This window comes from Poromitra crassiceps, assembly GCF_964638095.1.
Source record: "Poromitra crassiceps genome assembly, chromosome: 3".
NCBI classification, from domain to species: Eukaryota; Metazoa; Chordata; class Actinopteri; order Beryciformes; family Melamphaidae; genus Poromitra; species Poromitra crassiceps.
The window spans coordinates 37,655,930-37,676,941 of NC_139625.1; the positions used below are offsets into that span (position 1 = coordinate 37,655,930).

Consider the following 21,012-nt stretch of genomic DNA (forward strand, 5'->3'; position numbering starts at 1 on the left):
ACATGTGAAGCCGATCCAGTGCTCTGTGAGGCCTAATGTGTAGAAGAAGCGTATTGCAAGTATTACAACATCACTGTCGGACGTATGGATCCTGAGTTTCTATGGCTACTGGCCCAGCATGTGCCAGGTGCTATAAATCATTCTACTGTAGTGTCTGCTTCAGGATGGTTACAAGGCTGAAGTGCAGATATGTCATATTCAGATCTGTTGGAAGGTATAACATCCTTCTTGGTAGAAAGGAGGAGTTCATCCCAAAACCCTGGTCGCCCTCACCTTGGGGTTGTCATGTACAGCAAAAGCTGTGGCTCCAGCCAAGTAGATGATGCTAGACATTGGCTTTTTTCAAATGCATCAAGAGAACCTGCCTCCCACCCAAGATGCACTGATTCAGCATGTAAAATGGGGACTGCTGCAGGCCAGCTTATACTGGAATCAGGCAACCTCTGTCCAGCAAAACATCCAGAGTTCAGTACGTGGGGCTGGTACTGGGACTCCATGACCAAGACTTTGGAACCTTACTGGACCCAGATGCCAGTAAAGCCTGAGCAATCATTCTCTGCTGCGTCTGCAAAAAGTCATGTAGTGGGTGCTGTGAATACTGTAAAGCTGGAGCCCGTGGCACCTCAATGTGGATGCAAGAGTGCCTGTACCAACAATGAGGGTCGAGACAACAATATTTTAGTAATCTGGCTGTGGATATAAGGATATAAACAAAAACCACTTGTCATCTGAAGTCTTTTATGCAAAATCAGTCACCCTGGTAAATCAAAAGGACTGAGCACTTCTAACTCAATTCAACCTATGGACATAAGTAGGCTACTACTCACTTGTACATATAGGCACCAATATATGTTTTGTTCTGTTGTTTTTGTTTCTGATATTGTAATATTTTGTTCAAATTCTAAACACCTTTGATCAGTATTGCTAGCATTTCACATTTATGGAGAGCATTGATGCACAGACTGGCTATTACCTGTATCAATGGGAATGGGTTCTACTCTATTTGTCTAATTGTTTCAATAAAATCTGTAAGAAACATACTGTAGATTGTTTGTTTCCACCAGTTTGATGGTAACTTATTCTTACAAGTCTACACTCAATCTGGGTGAAAGTGTATGTAAAAAAAAAAAAAATTGTTTAGCGGCCATATTGGTAGCCTATTTACTATGCAAAGTAGAGTGCTATAGATGGATTCAATCATAAATCTGAGTATTACAATGTGTTTCTAAAACTCAAAAACCATAAAATGGACACCGAGTTTACTAAAAGCATCAACAGTTATGTTAAAACTCATATTCAGGTAGTCGCCATCTTGGAAATATGCAGATTAGGGGTCCACACACATCTTCATTAGTAAAGATAAGCATTCCAACACCTTTCTAATGGTCAAAAAACATAAGGTAGACACCAAGTCTGTATTTCTATCTCATCTCTTTCAAAAGTTATAGCCAAAATCTTTTTCGGACAGTGGTCATATTGGATCTGGCCGCCATGGTGACCCCGGGGGTCACCGGGTCGGGCACTCTGGCTCAATTGTTAGAGCATGCCCTGGGCTAATTCTGGGCAAAATCTGGTGCTTTTAGACTTGATTTGCATGAACTTAGCCTCAAATGTCCCTAAAAGTCCCGCAACTATTATGATTTGCATGGTGTTATAAATCGAGTGATAACACACATTTAGCTACCATTGGTGCAATGCTCTCACATATTTTCTAACTCTAGAGATGTATACCTTGCCAAAAATCAATATGAGCATTATTCCCAACCCTTCTGGCCCATGGACTAATATGTAGATAGATTTCTTTTGCAAGATTTTGAGAGTAAATTAGACACTTTTTTCAAATGTTTTTGAGTTTTACTATACCAAACCTGTTAAAACCATTAAAACAACCCTCTCAATCAATTCCTCATGCAGAAATCATACAGAAAAGTGGTGTCATTTGTCTCTGTATGACGTCTAGTTCAAAAGTTATGACCCTTATCCATTTTCATCAGACATCGCAATATGCCCGCAAAGATGGCCGCCAAACGGACCCATGGGACACTATTTCAACGGGGTAACAACAAAATTTGTTTATTAGACACCTTGAGGAGTACAAAAATCTATGTTAGAAAAATATATCTTTCGGGTGCGCGGGGACCCCCCGTTCCTACTAGACTATTAGCGGTTATCAGATCCCTCAGTCTGACAAATCGATGCATCTGGCTGTGAGTTGTAGCTAGGGTTGCCAACTTCTTGAAATGGAAATAAGAAACGGGGGCGGTCCGGGGGGGGAGTCAGTAGTGGACTTATAAGTGGACTTAGTGGACATAACTGCAATTGCTTCAACCATTTACCCATTATTACAGTGCAAACAGCAACGTTACATATTCTTTTGAATAGAACAAACCTGGTATTATGAAAGTTTAAATCATTAGTGCAAAAACATTTTAGATTTCAGATTAAATCTTCTGAACACAACAAAAATGGCATGTTACTATGTATAGATACCAGTGTTGGGCAAGTTACTTTCAAAATGTAATATACTACATATTACTAGTTACTTTCATTTGAAAGTATGTTGCTTTACAATATTACTGTCTGCGTAGAGTAACTTGTTACTTATTACACTACTTTTGCAAACTCTTTTGCAAACTCAATTTGTAACTTGACAAAGTTACTTGACTTACTTGACAAAGTAACTGGTATAATATTACTGAAATCCAATAAGTAACAAGTTATGTTACTGAGTTAATGCTAAAAGTAATATATTACATGTAATATGTTACTTTTGTAATGAGTTACCCCCAACACTGATAGATACAATGTAAATAGCTTACTCAATGTGCTGTTGTCAGAGTTTAGTTGAATCTAGCAACGCTGACAGCGCTTCTCATTGGTCGTGACTCACAACAATCATTGAGAAGCGCATTCTAGGGTAGTTGAGCGTAACATGTCACGTCTTTTTGTTTACAAATATGGGACAATTCCGTATTTTAAGGGACGGTTGGCAACCTTAGTTGTAGCTAGCATTAGATCGTATTGGCGCCGTAACGTTATGCGCAAGCGGGCATTGTGTATTTTTAGCAACTCGTTAACAATCGCTGATGTCATGATAGTTTGTTGAATGTAAATGCGATTCACTTTGTGCCATTAAGGCTATATTGATAGGCTAGTCAGTGAATGCTCAACTATTGTCTTCCATGCATGAAGTGGAGCCATCTCATCAGTTTGGACAAGAATAGCATTCTGTTGCATCAGTGAGCATTAAACACTGATTTGCAACTCTCCGTTTTTTGCACTGAAAACTATTGCACTGATTTATTTGTTTTGTTTTGTTTTGTTTTGTATTTTGTTTTGTTTTTTTCCTTTGTAGTACTCCAATATTTTTTGTAGGGACGGCAATAAGTTTAGACAACTTAAAGTTATGTTAAATACAGTAGGGTTTATTTTTTTATTGTAAAACACTAAAGATTTGTATCATAATTTCAATGTGTAATGCAGTTTTATTTTTGTTAAAATTGATTTTTCTAAAAATTGGTATCGAAAAAAGTATCGTTCAGGAACCGGTATCGAAATCAAAGTATCGAAACGGTATCAATATCGGAAAAAATTTGAACGATACCCAGCCCTAGAAATAAGATGCCTGGAGTGATGGCGGCTTAACAAAACATTTTAAAAAGCAATTTAAAAAAAAGCATGTTCATTTGGGAGAACTTCAAAGTCACGAATCTTGGATCGAACATACGTAATCTCTGACTTGTAGCTATCCGAGCCATTGCTTCTTGGGCAACTCAAATTTCCTCCTTAGAAGATCAAAGGATGCAAAATGACCATCTATGTATAGGTCTCTGATGGAAACCAGACCCCCTTCTCACTCCAGACATGGTAGGTTCTGTCTGACCGTGAGGGCAAAAAAGAGTGATTAAAACAAATTGGTATACAAACATCTGGTATACTCAAAACGACAGTTGTTGAATGTCTTCTTCAGTGAGTAGACCACCTCTCTGTCACCATCTCAAGTGGAGCTCAACACATTTTCGAAAACGTCCGTGCTCAGTTCTGTCTCCTGCAGAACTACACAACAATAGAGTCCAAACGAATAGAACAGTGTGGAAGTCGTGATCAGTGAAGGTGTTGGAGTTGTTCCAGCCAGTTCCCACGTAGCTGCATCCTTCCTAATGCAAGGCGAAGAGGCCCCTGCCTCCAACCCACTTTACAATTAAAATGCCCATTATGTATTTAAAGACTCAGGTGTGTGCGTGTGCATGTGTGTGTGTGTGTGTGTGTGTGTGTGTGTGTGTGTCTGTGTGTCTGTGTGTGTGTGTATGTAGACTGTTCCATTAGTTGCAGCCATGAGTGATGAGACTATAGGTGAGTCATTAGTAATTCATGCTCTCAACGAGGGATTCACACAAAGGGCAGCCAGGTCACACACCCACTAGACATAGATGTGCACATGCACGCACATACACAGACACGCGCGCGCACGCACACACACACACACACACACACACACACACACACACACACAGACACCAACTTGCTCGCCTCACTCTTTGCTATTCTACTTAATCTGAGCTGTGTGTGTGTGTGTGTGTGTGTGTGTGTGTGTGTGTGTGTGTGTATGTGTGTGTGTCTGTGCTTTTGAACCATGCCTGTAACTGTGTTTATACTTTACATAACACACTGAACTATTTGGCCCTGATAGCTTTCTTCCAAATAAAAAAAGATTGAAAAATATTTTTGCAATGAATGTCCAAATAGTGTTAGTTCGTTGTATAAAATTGTCCATAGGTTAAATATCCCCCCTGTGATCTGAACAAATCAAATCGTGCCGTCTCTCCTTTGTGTGCCAAATGTCGCACTGATTTGGGCACTCATTGTCATTGTTTTTGAGAGTGCAGACTTAAGCTGCTTTTAGACATGCCTTGGAACTTGGGAGTTATCTAGAGGGGACCCGGGTGGCAGGGTATGTATGAACACATTTTGGTGAGCTATGCGCGCTCCCGCGACCCTCCTACCACCCGGCTCTGAGACAACCTCTCTACCTAGTCGCATGGGTGGTTGGTCGCCCTCCCCTCCAGAATGCTGTAAAGTAGCTGAGCTAAGCGAGTGGGAGGAGGCGGGGGAGGCAGCAGAGACAGAGACAAGACAGCGTGACAGATTATTATTAAAGTCCCTGGAAACCAAAATCCACAAAACCTTCTAACTATTACATTTACTGTAGGGTCTTATGTGAGTAATTGTGTGCCTCAGAAAGTAGTTGACATTAGTTTCAACCCTAACCCCCAAAATCGCCACTTTTCTATAAGGTCTGGATTTCCACTTCCTCATTGAAGAGAGCGGTGCGCGCGGTGCTAAAATGCATGATCTTATCACGTCATAAGATTTAATCGAATCACACGCACGCACGCGCGCACACACACACACACACACACACACACAGTAGCGCTGTGCACTCGCATCGGCAGAGATCTCTTCCTCTCTGTCAGCGCCGAGCAACGAGCGAACACACACACACACACACACACACACACACACCATCTCCCTCTCTTTCCTTCTCTCTCTCTCTCCTCTCTCTCTCTCTCCGTTTCCCTCTCTCTCTCTCTCTCTCTCTCTCTCTCTCTCTCTCGGAGGAGACCTGCTGCAGACGGGACATGCCCACACAGTCCGTGGGAGAAAAGACGGTCTAAAATCGAATTGATTCTCATGACTTTTGTCATGACTGTCAAACCTAAATTTATATACTTTGCGACGTTCATCATCGTTCAAATTTGGCTGGTGGCTTATTAACATAGGTTCCTGTGATGTGATGAACTCAAAATGCTAAATAATAAAAAAAAAAAATCTGGTTTCCAGGGACTTTAATAGTCGATGTGAATGAGCAAGTGTGCAAACATCATGCAGTTTCAGTTTTTCCAAATGAAGCTGGAGCTGATCCGTGTGTCAGCCAACAGGCTACGTGTTGCTTGATTGAAACGCTGGGTTCTGCAAAGCTTCACGCAGCACACCACCTTCGAAATATAGCATTTTTGGATGCAAGGGTCATCCTGCTTCCCAGTATTGTACATCGCTAGGTAGGATATCTGGATCTGGTTGCGTTCATGCCTTTGATTTCACGTTTATTATACACAGCGTTTGTGAACGATACGTGCAGCAGAACCGCAAAATGTCAACACCAAATCCAAGCAGTGTCAAGTCAGTCAGTATAAAACGGAAACTTCCGGGTACAACCTTCCCAACAATGGCAATTAAATAAAGTAAATGCATGTGTAATGTTTTTGTGTGTGTGATCCGAAAGATACAGAACAGAGATAAACTAGAAGAATATCTGCTGCCTTCGAAAAGTCAATTTTAACCCGTAGTGAGTCGGCTGTTCTGTTTTTTTGTTTACCAAGTAATAAATAATTGCTTTTATTTACATTTTAGGACTGAACTCTCGCCACAACAGACTTGAGGAAATCGATGCATCTGGGCGTGAGTTGTAGGGTTGTTTAATTAATTTGCGTTATTCGCAAACAATTATATGCGCGAACGTTAGTGGGCAATTATCGCCCATTATGTCCTATTTTTAGCAACTTGTTATTAGACTCTGCATGTCATGCTAGTTTGTTGAATGTGATTCACTTTGTGCCATTAAGGCTGTAGCCTAGACTGCTGTCTTCCATGTATGAAGTGCAGCTGTGTGGTCAGTCGTCATGCCCCAATTCCCGCCACCCCCGCCCCCTCTCTAGTCTACACCCGGAGGTGCTCCACATGTGTGCTAGCAACATGCAACATGTATGACTGGAGGTGCTCCACATGTGTGCTAGCAACATGCAACATGTATGACTGGAGGTGCTCCACATGTGTGCTAGCAACATGCAACATGTATGACTGGAGGTGCTCCACATGTGTGCTAGCAACATGCAACATGTATGACTGGAGGTGCTCCACATGTGTGCTAGCAACATGCAACATGTATGACTGGAGGTGCTCCACATGTGTGCTAGCAACATGCAACATGTATGACTGGAGGTGCTCCACATGTGTGCTAGCAACATGCAACATGTATGACTGGAGGTGCTCCACATGTGTGCTAGCAACATGCAACATGTATGAAAGCTGGAGGTGCTCCACATGTGTGCTAGCAACATGCAACATGTATGACTGGAGGTGCTCCAGATGTGTGCTAGCAACATGCAACATGTATGACTGGAGGTGCTCCACATGTGTGCTAGCAACATGCAACATGTATGACTGGAGGTGCTCCACATGTGTGCTAGCAACATGCAACATGTATGACTGGAGGTGCTCCACATGTGTGCTAGCAACATGCAACATGTATGACTGGAGGTGCTCCACATGTGTGCTAGCAACATGCAACATGTATGACTGGAGGTGCTCCACATGTGTGCTAGCAACATGCAACATGTATGACTGGAGGTGCTCCACATGTGTGCTAGCAACATGCAACATGTATGAAAGCTGGAGGTGCTCCACATGTGTGCTAGCAACATGCAACATGTATGAAAGGGTACAATTCACGTATCGCCCCGGTCATGCTCAGGGCAAGCAACCCTGAGCTGACCCGGAGTTCATGTCTGAAAGTGGCTTTATTTGTAAGTTCTGGACATTATTTTAGCACACATTTTTGGGGCTAAAATCATGAAAGACCCTGAGCTTTTTCTCCTTGGTTTGCCCTCTAGGCAGTTCAAACACACACACACTTCTTTCATCATCTAAAGCAATTTCCACACATGAAGTCTGGACCATGCCCGCTAAATCAGACCAGGGTATTTACAGTCTTACCCTTTTAGACATGAGGGATTGTTCTTTCTAAACATGAGGAAATGGTCCATGTTTTGGATGAGCGGGGGGATGGGGCATTACGTGTGCTGCATAGTGCTGCTGCCTGCAGAGAGAGAGAGAGCGCAGAAAGGAACAGAATATACAGTAGGCTACAATTCTCTGCTCTGGACTTTGCAGCGGGAATATGCCTATTTGTTCGGCATTCAACAGGCACGTCATTCTGGGCAAGCTTGGGATGCATTCGTGATTGAAACACAGACAACATGCATGCTCCTATCTGCATTTGCGGACACAAACATGAGCCAATATTTCATTGCCTTTATGAGAAAACAAAGTATCTTAAATGTGTGTGGGCATTGGGCAGGAACACTCACGACAGTGGAGAGAGGAGTGTGTGCGCGCCTTCTCATCTCTCCCACCACTGCTGCGTCAGGCTGTCCTCACTCACTGTCGCTGATCAAAGCGAGTAGCCTACTAAACGCTGTTAGTGAGTTTGCTCGTTTAATTCATTGCACTGGCGTAAGGATCGGCAGTGCAGGCGGTGCAATGCACCGGGGCCCAGAGCTGTCAAGGGCCCATGAAGAGCTGCTGCAGTCCAACTCCAAATAAACTTCCATGCTGTATTATGTGGTCAGCACTTGCCCTCATGTAGCTTACTAGGCTAACGAATGCTATAGCTTTAAGTTATTTTACTGGATTCAGTAAACGCATTCTTTTTCCAACGTGTCAGCGGAATCTCCTGTGAGGTTCTGGTGACATCATTGACCATATATGGAGCTGGAGCAAGAGAGGAGGAATATCCCTTCACGTAGCATTGCTCTTGTTTACCAGTGTCTTGGGTCCTTCGGGGTGTACTGCTAATGCACAATAGACGGCTAAAAATCTGCCTGACGAAAAAATAATGAGTGAGTCGATATTTTCTTTAACAATATAATTGTTAGGTAGGGCCCAGAGCAAATATTTGCACCGGGGCCCATGGCAATGACATTACGCCACTGATTCATTGATATACGCCAACGATGAATTAATATACGTGAACAAGCATGCAGGCACTTATCACCCAACAATAGCCTAATGCAGTATCATCTCCTTGTTGCATTTTCAAACTGGCAGATGGAGGGGGGAAAAAAATTCAACTTTTACTTGTTTACTCGCCAATTTGGCTCCCTTCCAAATAATCCAGCCACGTTCTACATCCATTCATATAATTATTAAATAGTACGGGGACATTCATTTTTTGTAAAAGTGCCATTTACTGTAACCACCCGACCGATCACGGCATGTTCCGGAAAATGAGCTTGGACCTGCTAAACTACAGCCGCTCTGCCTGCGACGCAGACCTTACTAGTGGCGGGGGAGGTAATGTTCCGCGCTCGCAGGAGAGCGCTGTTGTGGATAATTGTTGCTAAACATGCAGGCTGACTGGGTAGCGTCTGGGAATGTTCACAAATTCACTGCATGTTTTACAAACCTCTTGACAAACTACTGCTCATTGCAAGGAAGTGTGTTTTACTTAATTGGATTAAAAGGACCCCACCTACTGTGACCCTCTGGGATAGACAGATTTTACAATACACTCCCACATGAAAGAATACATGCTGTGATAATGGGCAAGGACAATCTGTTTTTAAAAGTGTGCTCACCACTACGAGATTATCTTCCTGCTGATATTTCTCGCATACTTAAAAAGGGTCACCTCTCTTTCGAATGGAAAGTCCACTCCCTATACAATCTAGATGCCAGACAGAATAAAAGGCATCTGGTGCTCGATGATGATGATGATGATGACCAATTTAAATTTAAACTCAGGCTGGAGATTGTTGTGAACTGGATATATTTTCTTTTTCTTTATCATCTCTTTCTTATGTAACTTCATTTATTATTGTTATTTTTATTTGCTTAATTTATGTCATCCCCCTTTTTTCCTCTTAAAAAATAGTTTGTTAAATATATTGTCATCCACATGTTTATAAGTTTTCACATTAAATATTGAATTAAGTCAGGACAAAGTATGGTCATTTCCTCCTGTGTCATTCAAATATCACTTATGCCCCTCTGGTTCTCACCCCTCCATATTAGAAAGAAGAACTGGACGGACAAACCCATCTTTATTTTATTTATTTTCTGTGTGATTATTTTAAAATTTTCATTCTCATTTTCCAGTGCAAAAGAAGTAATACAAAGACAAATACAAATAGATCCTTATCCCCCCACCCCCGGCTTCTCCCCTGGACCGCTCAGCTATGGCTCAGTGAGGATAGTAGTACGGCGTACAGTGTTCCTGTGCTCATGACCCAAGGAGCTTATCCTATATTTGCATTGCTGAATGTGACCACATCTCCAAAGTGGAGGATTTTGCTTTATTGATTCTGGCAGTAGATAGCTCAAGCAACACAATGTTGTGGAAATATGTCAGCCATTTTTTCTACTAAGATTGTGAGGGGGTATCCATCTTTGGACTAAATGTTTTTTGGCAGCTGTAAAGACCACCTAGCAGCAGCTTGTGCTGCTTTTCACTAAGCTCTAACTGAGAATCATCATTGAGAAGTGTAAAATTGGGTTGCATGTTATGGCTTATATAACAATTCAGACAAAATTATGGATACCCGGCCGGCATCTTTATTTGTTACATGACAACCCAACACACGCATGTGCCAGCCACACACACACACACACACACACACATTCATGCTGATGGCGGCGCGGTGAAATATTATATATATTTATGCCATCCAGGCTTGTCCTTCCTCCAGGGGGCAGGCTAAGAGCAGTGGGCAACTTTCTTAGTGTACAGTACAGTGCCCAGGGACCAACTTAACACGTTCACTGCCAATGACGTGTTTTTACATCAAACAAAATCCAACCGTTCACTGCCAATGACGTGTTTTTACACCAAAAAAAAATCGATTTTGTTTTTTTGACGGTGGGATGTGCATCTAACCCTTTTACATCTCTTATATAAGTATTGGACGTGTACAACGTGTACAACCCATTCCACCGACCCACTAAGTGGCGACAGTGCTTTCCTGACTAGAGGAAGGCAAGCAAAAAGCAGTGTGACTGAAGCCATTCTCATGAAAATGGATTGGCGAAAACGCTTTCGTTTTCGCGCTGATTGCTGGCGGTGCGGGATTGCAAATTTGCATAATAGATTACGGGTGGAACACACTTTGAAACACGCAGCATAAATATGACCAGAATCGCAAAAGCTTCATCAAAGCTCTCAACCAAAACTCCAAGAAGCGAGCGAGTCCATCCAGACTTCCTCAAAGAGCGGCCGCGCAGACAGGCACAGCAGCAGCAAAGCAATGAGACTGGTGACGCGAGGTTACAGCAGCAGCAACGAGCTTGTGACACGGCCGCTGCAGCCAAGAAGACACACACGGAGGGAGGAGTTGGAAGCAGAGGGGGGTTTCCTGCTGTTATGGAGGAAATTACTGTTCAAAACTATTGTTTAGATGTCTGACGTCTTACTGATGCCAAAAATGAATGGTTAAAGTGACTGTTCTATCGAATTTCACAAAAAGCCGTTTATCTCTGAATAATTTTTCTGACGCTGAAACCATGCTGTATTCAACTGCTAATGCTTACATAACTACTAACTCTACAAACTAACTCTTTTAGACAGAGAAAGCACACATTCTATTAGTTCTTTTGAGATATTGTGTGTTCACAAAATCTTAGCAGAAAAGAATCCTCGGGTCTTGAAAGATGAGCCAGAATCCTCAAAAAAACCCTCTGGCAGAACCTACCTACAGTAAAAAAAAAACGGCTGGCAGTGAATGTGTTAAAATGTTATCGTCACTGGTCAGATGACGATCTTCTGCATGTTTTTAGTGGGGGTCCATACCAATGTTGTATGGAGGAACCCCCAGGGGAGCATGGGGAGAACATGCAAACTCCACACAGAAAGGTCCTTTTGATGAGATAGCCCACCTGGGCTGTAGGCACTGAGGACATGGGGGGACCCTCAGCGCCCACTGCATCCCAGGCAGGAATCGAACACAGGACCTTCTAGCTGTGAGGAGGGGTTTGAGCCTCTCCATTGACACCGACCCAAGACACCACAGCTGTTTAATACTGTATGTCGAGAGAGAGAGACAGAGAGAGAGAGAGTGGAAGACAGAAGTGGAAAAATGGGTGAGAGACCAGTAAGAAAGTAATGGGGGAAAGTAGCATAATGAGAGGGGGGAGAGAGATTGAGAGAGAGAGAGAGAGAGAGAGAGAGACCGCAAGGAGGGCTTAGAGCATACGGGGTGAGAGCGATGGAGTGCCAGACTGATTGGAGAGAGAGGGAGAGAGACAGACAGACAGTAGGAGCGATAGACGGAGAGAGAGATATAGATTGGGAGAAGAGAGTATGGGCTTGATAAGGAAAGGGGGAGAGGTGGTGGGACTGGGGGAGAGAGCGAGAGAGCTTGGCAGCGGAGACAAATTCCTCCAGTGCTGATGAGAATGCTAATCGTCTCTTCCCTCCTCCCTCCTGTCATCCCCCTCTCCTCTCCTCTCTCCTGTTCTCTCCATCCGTCAGAGGCTGATGTGTTCATCTCAAGCCTTGTCCAGCTGCAGCACGGATTTGTCTCTCTCAAGGGCCTGGCCTAGATTAGTGTGTGTGTGTGTGTGTGTGTGTGTGTGTGTGTGTGTGTGGTGGGGGGGGGGGGGGGGGTTTGCGCGAGTGTGTGTATGCATGCATAAGAGAGGATCATGTGGGTGTATTGTGCATACAAGAGATGCACGATATTGGATTATTTGCAGATATGCCGATATTTTCACTCTATTTTGTCCGATTGCCGATGCCAATACCGATGTATGCGTGCATTTTCTCCACCTAATTTCAGAGAACACCAGTCTCTCCTGCAGTGAAATTAACACTGCAGCGGTAGACTAGCATCACGAGGGTCGCAGGTTCGAGCCCCAATGTTACCCCCACATTGGTCGGGCGACCATACAGGCACAATTGTCCATGTCTGTGGGTGGGAAGCCAGATTAATGGTATGTGTCCTGGTCGCTGCACTAGTGCCTCCTCTGGTCAGTCGACGAGAGGAGGCACTGTTTGGGGTGGAGGGGAACTGGGGGGAATAGTGTGATCCTCCCACGCGCTATGTCCTGTCGGTGAAACTCCTCGCTGTCAAGTGAAAAGAAGCAGCTGGCGACTGCACATGTATCAGAGGAAGCATGTGTGCTAGACTACAACTGAGGGGCTAGAGGGGTGGAGCAACGACCGGGACAGCAGGGGGAAGTACAATTGGGGAGAGAACTGGGGGGAATCAGAAAAAAAGATCCAAAAACAACAACAAAACTGTAAGATTCATCCTACTTAAAGGTTGAAGCATTGAGCATTTGGGCATCATTTAATCATATTTTTTCCCCTCATATCGGCAGAAATGTTCGTTTCGGGCCAATGCCGATATTTCATTTTAAAGCCTTTATCGGCATCATACATCCCTACTGCGTACCAATGTGCATTGTTTGAAGGAGGATTTCTGTGTGGGTGTGTGTGTGTGTTGTGCGCGTGTGTGTCTCCGCATGTGTATGGCTCATCAATTAGAATCGCTGGTGGAATTGAGTGAGAACATCTCCGCCGGCTCACAGCACACCCACACACCTTGTCCTCCACATCTGTTCACACGCACGCACGAGCACACACACACACACACATACACACACACATACACACACATACACACACATACACACACCTCCCGAGTCCAGTCTGGATGAAGCATAAATGCATGGCGATTTGACAGATAGCTTAGCATTAGCGCCGGTTGCGTCCTAAATGAAAGCATCCCCCGGTGTTGTGTGCGCCGCCTTGTTAGGGCCCCTAATTTAGTTAGTGCACTAATAAGGCTGGGAGCACGGAGCGCACGGAGCGCAGGCTGTGCCACTGCACCACTCACTACACCGCTGCAGCCGGAGAGAGGGAGAGTCCTACCGCATCCGTCCCATTCATCATGGGGACAGCATGGAATTTTGAGAGCTTGGGAGTCCGGGAATTTGATCAATACTCTGGACTGGAGAAGTGTGGAGAAGGCAATTTGACACCAGTCAGTTTACTAGCCTGGTAAAGCAGACTGACACCAGTCAGTTTACTAGCCTGGTAAACCAGACTGACACCAGTCAGTTTACTAGCCTGGTAAAGCAAACTGCAGATCAGTCTGGCCTCCAGCCCTGAGCCGCTTCCAGCCATTTCCAAAAATGACAAAGTGCCCGGGCCAATCTGAGACCTGCCTCATAGATAACGTTAACGTTAGTAGATTAAACACAGCCATAAAGTGCAGTTATTCCAGAGTTAGACTCAATAATAACTCAACCAGAACAAGAGTATGCACCAGCGGAGTTTCTCAGCAGAAAAGACGTTTTGGCCGTTCTTCCGAGTGGATTTGGCTAGGTTAGGTTAGATTTATTTGAAAGTTCAAAAGAAACATACATACCGGTATAGTCCTCCCATCCCATAGACGCAGGAAAGTGAATTATTTATTTCCACTGCCATCCGCAAAACAGACAAGGTGCCAACAGATGCAGCGGCAACAATCAAGTCAAATTTCAAACAATATAGAATATATACAATGAATACTGTATAGTTAAAAAATAATGTTGCTTGTCTGAAGGAGTCTGTCAAGGCAAGTACTCCCACCCACTGAAATCAGTGTGGACGGCTTGGAGTCCAGACAGATTTGTAGATGTGAGGTCACATTATCAGGATGGTTTTGACCAGGCTATCACAAGACAGGAATATATAATAGAATGTTTTGGACAGCTTCTTTCATACATTAGGCTTAGTTCTAGAAAGACATGGATTTTACATCAGGGTCATGACCGTGTCTCTCTCCCCTCGTCTCATTTCATTTCATTTTGCTTCCCTCGATCTGCGAGCTCTCTTTGGCTGCACCTTTGTTCTGTCTCCTCTTACCCCCTCGCTGCTCTCTCTTCCTCCATCTCTCTCCTCCCTCCCACCCTGTCTCTCTCCCTCCCTCCCCCCTCCCACTCTGTCTGTCTGTCTCTCTTTCTCCCTCCCTCCCCCCTCCCACTATGTCTGTCTGTCTGTCTCTCTCCCTCCCTCCCTCCTTCCCACTATGTCTGTCTGTCTCCCTCCCTCCCTCCCACTACTCTGTCTCTCGCCCTCCCTCCCTCCTTCCCACTATGTCTGTCTGTCTCTGTCTGTCTGTCTGTCTCTCTCCCTCCCACTATGTCTGTCTCTCTCCTTTTCTCCCTCCCTCCCACTCTGTCTCTCTGTCTCTATCGCTCCCTCCCTCCCACTATGTCGCCCTCCCTCCCACTCTCTCTGTCTCCCTCCCTCCCACTATGTCTGTCTCTCTCTCTCCCTCCCTCCCTCCTTCCACTATGTCTGTCTGTCTGTCTCTCTCCCTCCCTCCCTCCCTCCCTCCTTCCCACTACAGTATGTCTGTCTGTCTCCCTCCCTCCCTCTCACTATGTCTGTCTGTCTATCTGTCTCTGTCTGTCTTTCTCTCTCTCCCTCCCTCCCACTATGTCTGTCTCTCTCTCTCTCTCTCCCTCCCTCCCACTCTGTCTCTCTGTCTCTATCCCTCCCACTCTGTCTCCCTCCCTCCCCCCCCTCCCTCCCACTCTGTCTCTCTCCCTCCCTCCCTCCCTCCCACTCTCTCGGTCTGTCTGTCTCTCTCACACCCTCCTACTATGTCTGTCTCTCTCCCTCCCTCCCTCCCACTATGTCTGTCTGTCTGTCTGTCTGTCTGTCTCTCTCCCTCCCTCCCTCCCACTATGTCTGTCTGTCTGTCTGTCTCCCTCCCTCCCACTCTGTCTCTCTCCCTCCCACCCTGTCTGTCTGTCTGTCTGTCTGTCTCTCTCCCTCCCACTCTGTCTGTCTCTCTTTCTCCCTCCCTCCCCCTCCCACTATGTCTGTCTGTCTGTCTCTCTCCCTCCCTCCCTCCCTCCCTCCCACTATGTCTATCTGTCTGTCTTTCTCCCTCCCTCCCACTATGTCTATCTGTCTGTCTCTCTCCCTCCCTCCCACTATGTCTGTCTGTCTGTCTCCCTCCCTCCCACTATGTCTGTCTGTCTGTCTGTCTCCCTCCCTCCCACTCTGTCTCTCTCCCTCCCTCCCACTATGTCTGTCTGTATGTCTCTCTCCCTCCTTCCCACTATGTCTGTCTGTCTTTCTCCCTCCCTCCCACTCTGTCTGTCTCTCTCCCTCCCTCCCACTATGTCTGTCTGTCTCTCTCCCTCTCTCCCACTATTCCCATTATGTCTGTCTGTGTGTCTCTCTCCCTCTCTCAAGTCAAGTCAAGTCAAGTTTATTTGTATAGCCCTAATTCACAAGCATGTCCCAGAGGGCTTCACAGAAAATATGTCTAGCTAATTCTAGCTGACACAACAGTAGCAAATTACAGTAGTAATGATAACACATTGAACAATTGATAAAAATATAGAAAATATAGAAATATAGGATAGAGCGGAGGAGAGAGCAGGAGAAGGGAGTGAGAGCAGGGGAATCTCCCTCCCTCCCTCCCACTCTGTCTGTCTGTCTCTCTCCCTCCTTTCCTCCCTCCCACTATGTCTGTCTGTCTCCCTCCCTCCTTCCCACTATGTACAGTATGTATGTTTCTCTCCCTCCCTCCTTCCCACTATGTCTGTCTCTCTCCCTCTCTCCCTCCTTCTCACTATTAGGTCTGTCTGTCTCCCTCCCTCCCTCCCTCCTTCCCTCCCTCCTTCCCACTATGTCTGTCTGTCTCTCCCTCTCTCCCTCCTTCTCACTATGTCTGTCCCTCCCTCACTCACTCCCACTCTGTCTGTCTGTCTGTCTGTCTGTCTGTCTCCCTCCCTCCCACTCTGTCTGTCTGTCTCCCTCCCTCCCTCCTTCCCTCCCACTCTGTCTCTCTCCCTCCCTCCCTCCCACTATGTCTGTCTGTCTCTCTCCCTCCCTCCCACTCTGTCTGTCTCCCTCCCTCCCACTATGTCTGTCTGTCTGTCTGTCTGTCTGTCTGTCTCTCTCCCTCCCTCCCTCCCACTCTGTCTGTCTGTCTCCCTCCCTCCCACTATGTCTGTCTGTCTCTCTCCCTCCCTCCCACTATGTCTGTCTGTCTGTCTCTCTCCCTCCCTCCCTCCCTCCCTCCATCTGTCTGTCTGTCTCCCTCCCTCCCACTATGTCTGTCTGTCTCTCTCCCTCCCTCCCACTCTGTCTGTCTCCCTCCCTCCCACTATGTCTGTCTGTCTGTCTGTCTGTCTGTCTCTCTCCCTCCCACTCTGTCTGTCTGTCTCCCTCCCTCCCATTCTGTCTGTCTGTCTCCCTCCCTCCCACTATTTCTGTCTGTCTCTCTCTCTCCCTCCCTCCCACTATGTCTGTCTGTCTCTCTCCCTCCCTCCCTCCCTCCCACTCTGTCTGTCTCCCTCCCTCCCTCTGTCCTCTCTAGCTGAAATAATGAGTGTAGCAGGGAGGTGTGCGGTGACGGGCCGATCGATGATCTCTGCTCCAACAGACAGAGACGAGAGAGAGAGAGAGAGAGAAGGGGAGTGAGCACAAGGAGAGAGATAAGACTATAAAAAACAGAGGAGAGAAAAATCAAGCAGTCTACTGTAGTAATGCTGCATTTTATAATTGTTTGTAGATGCGTTGTAGGGCTGATTATTTAAAGATAATTGTTATTTACAATGCCAGCCTGCTGAATTAATGTGATTCCACTTTTAATCTAAAGTAGCCTGAAGAAGTGTTATTCAAAAACCTTCAAATGTTTTGACTGCAGTGAGTTGGATTCATATTCTAGGCATGTCTCTCATTTGAAAAGCATAAAATGTTACAGTTTAGCCTGCTAAACTGCTGTATTTTTTATTTTTATTCGATGACATTTTGTCAGTTAAATGTTGCTCAGCTGAAATCCCCTAAATCGTTACAATTAATTTAAATGAGTTGGAGCCGGTCTAAATCGGCCCTCATTTCAACTTCGATTCAGCTTTCAACACTCATCAGTCTTCGGAGCTCTGAGGGGCCATTCCTGCTCTGAGCAGTTGATCCATAAGTAAGTGTGAGTGATCTAGTGTATAGATCCCTGCCATGGGACCAAGGTGAGGCAGGGGTTAGTGGGCCTAACATCGACTGAGCAGCGGGACGCGGAGCAGAAAGGTGCCCGCTGCTACCTCCAGGTCTCCATACAGGCCAGTTCTGGCCATATGGCTCCTGTCAATATTACCCATGTGCAAGGCATTCAGAACAGAGAAGGAACCACTCATCCATATGTTGGAGCGCTCTGCAGACAGGCAGCATGTTGTTAGACCAGGTGCAGTTTCTTAGAAAAACAAAGCCAATACTTGAATTTTGTAAAAACTTAAATCAATTCTCAATTTCTCACTATTCAATCATATCACTTCATCAGGAAAAAATGCCATATTTTAGGTCATTTAATCTTGTTTTGAATCTTCAAGGATTCAAGGATTTTCTTGAATGAATTAGTGTTTTACTATAGGTAACTCTTTACACAGCATCACCTGCTGGCTACCCTTACATAATACTGTAGTCAATTGATTTGCTTCATTCTGCATTGTGTCAAGATACGGCAACTTGTTTCTACAAAAGTCTTGAAACAAGTGAATATGCATTGGAAATAAGTGGAATTACCTCTGCTTGATTGGTAGCATTTTTCACTTTTAAAACCAATGTGAATGTAGAGAAAGTTATGTTTGCAAGAATAAATACACATTTCAGTGTGGAGTGAATCTGCTTCTGGCAGTGTCACAGCAATATGCAAGATTGAATAGTGAAGTGTAGTCTTCTGTCTGCATGCAGAGAAAAACAGTAACATTGATTGCACCTTTGACTGTATTACAGTAGCTCAACTTGTCGCCAGTTATTTGCTGAAATGCATGGCCCTAATCAGAGACTGTCTTGGGAATACGGCTGTCCTCCCCAGGTCTCCAGCACCGGCACCCTAGAGGGCAAAGGTCAGCTGAAGTTCACCTCGGGCAAGTGGAGTCCCCACCACAACTGCAGCCAGCTGGCCACAGCCAATGACACGGCTATACGAGGCTGGGACCTGCGCACCATGAGGTGAGCTACGCCTCCCCGCAGTCAAATGTTTGGTCACATTTTGGATACAAAAACGACAAACTCAATAGGAATGCACTCTGTAAGCTTTTGCCATTCGGTATTAAAATTCAGTTGCAGCGCTACACGTTTACACTCGAACGCATGGCTAGACACCACCCACATGTTTTCCAGCAGCCTCCGGTTACATCTGACTGAACTGAGCCCAGTGTGTGCATTCAAATTTAACTCGCAGAGTTACAGTACTTCAGCACAAGTTTCCATGCTGTTACAAAATATTTCAGTGCGCTGCTGTAGACAGAAAGGTGCCTCTAATTTGATTAATCAAGATTCATTGAAACATTAAAAACTGTTTTTGCCTCAATTTGTCCCCTTATCCATAATATCAATAATGCAGCAAACAAACAAAAAAACTCTATAGTCAATAGTCTCATCAATTCAGTGGTAAATGTGTTCCTGTGTGATTTATTGAATCATATCTAATCAAACCAAAGTATAGCATGTGTCATGACCCATAGTGCTGAGATCAAATCATATTGTGTGAGATCCTTGACCATCTGTTCTACGCCATCAAACACTCTGTATTGATATTATGAGGAATTTGGTTCAGATGTAATTGCCAATGGATTTGCTAACAGGTCAAACCAAATTCCAAAATGCGAAAAGTCAAGCTTAGTCATATTTTTGTCCAGAAATGATCAGTGCTGCTGTGAGACAAGGCAAACCCTTCTTTGTGGAATACCAAAGAACACGATGGCCGAAGGAGACAACTGGCAGAAGGCGTTTATCTGGCTGAATGTCCCGCTGTCTCCTTACGTAACGTTTGTTTGTGGTCCTCCTTGCTTGTGGTCCTCCTTGTCGTGTGGCTGATTCTAATGAAGTGTGTCTCTCCAGTGCAAGATGAAGTGCGAGGCGGTGGCGGGCTAATGCTCCTACTTGACATGGAGCATGTGTACTACCACACATTAACCTTGTAACTGCGGGTTATCGGCAACTCACCTTCCAACCTCTCTATCTGTGTGTGCGTGTGTGTGCACGCGCGCAGCCGTGTGTGTGTGTTTTGTGTGTGTGTCGGTGCATGTGTGTGTATGTCAGTGTGTGTGTGTGTGTGTGTGCGTGTGTGTGTGTGTGTGTGTGTGTGTGTTTTGTGTGTGTGTCGGGGCATGTGTGTGTATGAGAGAGAGAGAGAGAGAGAGGGATGGGTGATGAGTGAGGTCAGCCTGTGTGTATGTGTGGGCTCTGCGAGAGGAATAATAATCACCTCGCTATCGATCGGTGTGGTAACAGCAAAGTGCCGGAGAGATTGAGCGAGAGAGAGAGAGGGCGGGGGTGAAGGGAGAGAGAGAGAGAGGGTGGGGGGTGAAGGTGGGGAGAGAGTGAGAGGGGGGTGGAGGTGAAGGAGAGAGAGAGGGCGGGGTGAAGGTGGGGAGAGAGAGAGGGAGGTGGGGGTGAAGGTTGGGAGAGAGAGAGAGGGGGGGTGGGGGTGAAGGAGAGAGAGAGGGTGGGGGTGAAGGTGGGGAGAGAGGGGGGGTTGTGGGGTGAAGGAGAGAGAGAGAGGACGGGTGTGAAGGAGAGAGAGAGAGATAGGATGGGCCCAGATAAGATAGCTGAAACATTGATAGCGAAACCCGTCAGCCCCATAACAAATTATAGAGTTCCCGCACACTCCAGTTTTTGGTCGCTCTCCTCTCCTCTCCTCTCCTCTCCTCTCCTCTCCTCTCCTCTCCTCTCCTCTCCTCTCCTCTCCTCTCCTCTCCTCTCCTCTCCTCTCCTCTCCTCTCCTCTCCTCTCCTCTCCTCTCCTCTCCTCCTTGTGTCTCCTCCTCTTCCCCCTTCTCTCCTCTCCCCTCCTCTTCTCCTCTTCTTTTCTCCTCTCCTCTCCCCACCTATCCTCTCCCCTCCTCTCCTCTCCTCCCATCTCCTCTGCCCGCCTCTTCTCCTCTCCTCCCCTCCCCTCTCCTCTCCCCTCCTCTTCTCTCCTCTCTTCTCCTCTCCTCGCATCTCCTCCTCTCCCCCTTCTCTCCTCTCCTCTCCTCTCGTCTCCTCTTTTCTCCTCTCCTCTCCCGACCTTTCCTCTCTCCTCTCCCCTCCTCTTCTCTCCTCTTCTCTCATCCTCTCCCCCTTCTCTCCTCTTATGTTCTCTCCTCTCCTCTTTTCTCCTCTCCCCTCCTCTTCTCTCCTCTACTCTCCTCCTCTCCTCTCCCCACCATTCCTCTCTCCTCTCCC

The 21,012-nt window shown here is 45.7% G+C and overlaps 1 protein-coding gene across 1 annotated transcript in view; it reads left to right on the plus strand.

The window, feature by feature from the left end:
* Nucleotides 1-21,012, plus strand: part of eipr1 (EARP complex and GARP complex interacting protein 1) — a 112,188-nt gene that overhangs the window by 50,694 nt on the left and 40,482 nt on the right. Inside the window, exon 6 of the mRNA XM_083633557.1 lies at nucleotides 18,654-18,790. Coding sequence (XP_083489683.1) covers nucleotides 18,654-18,790 — 137 coding nt within the window. The remainder of the gene's footprint in view (nucleotides 1-18,653; nucleotides 18,791-21,012) is intronic.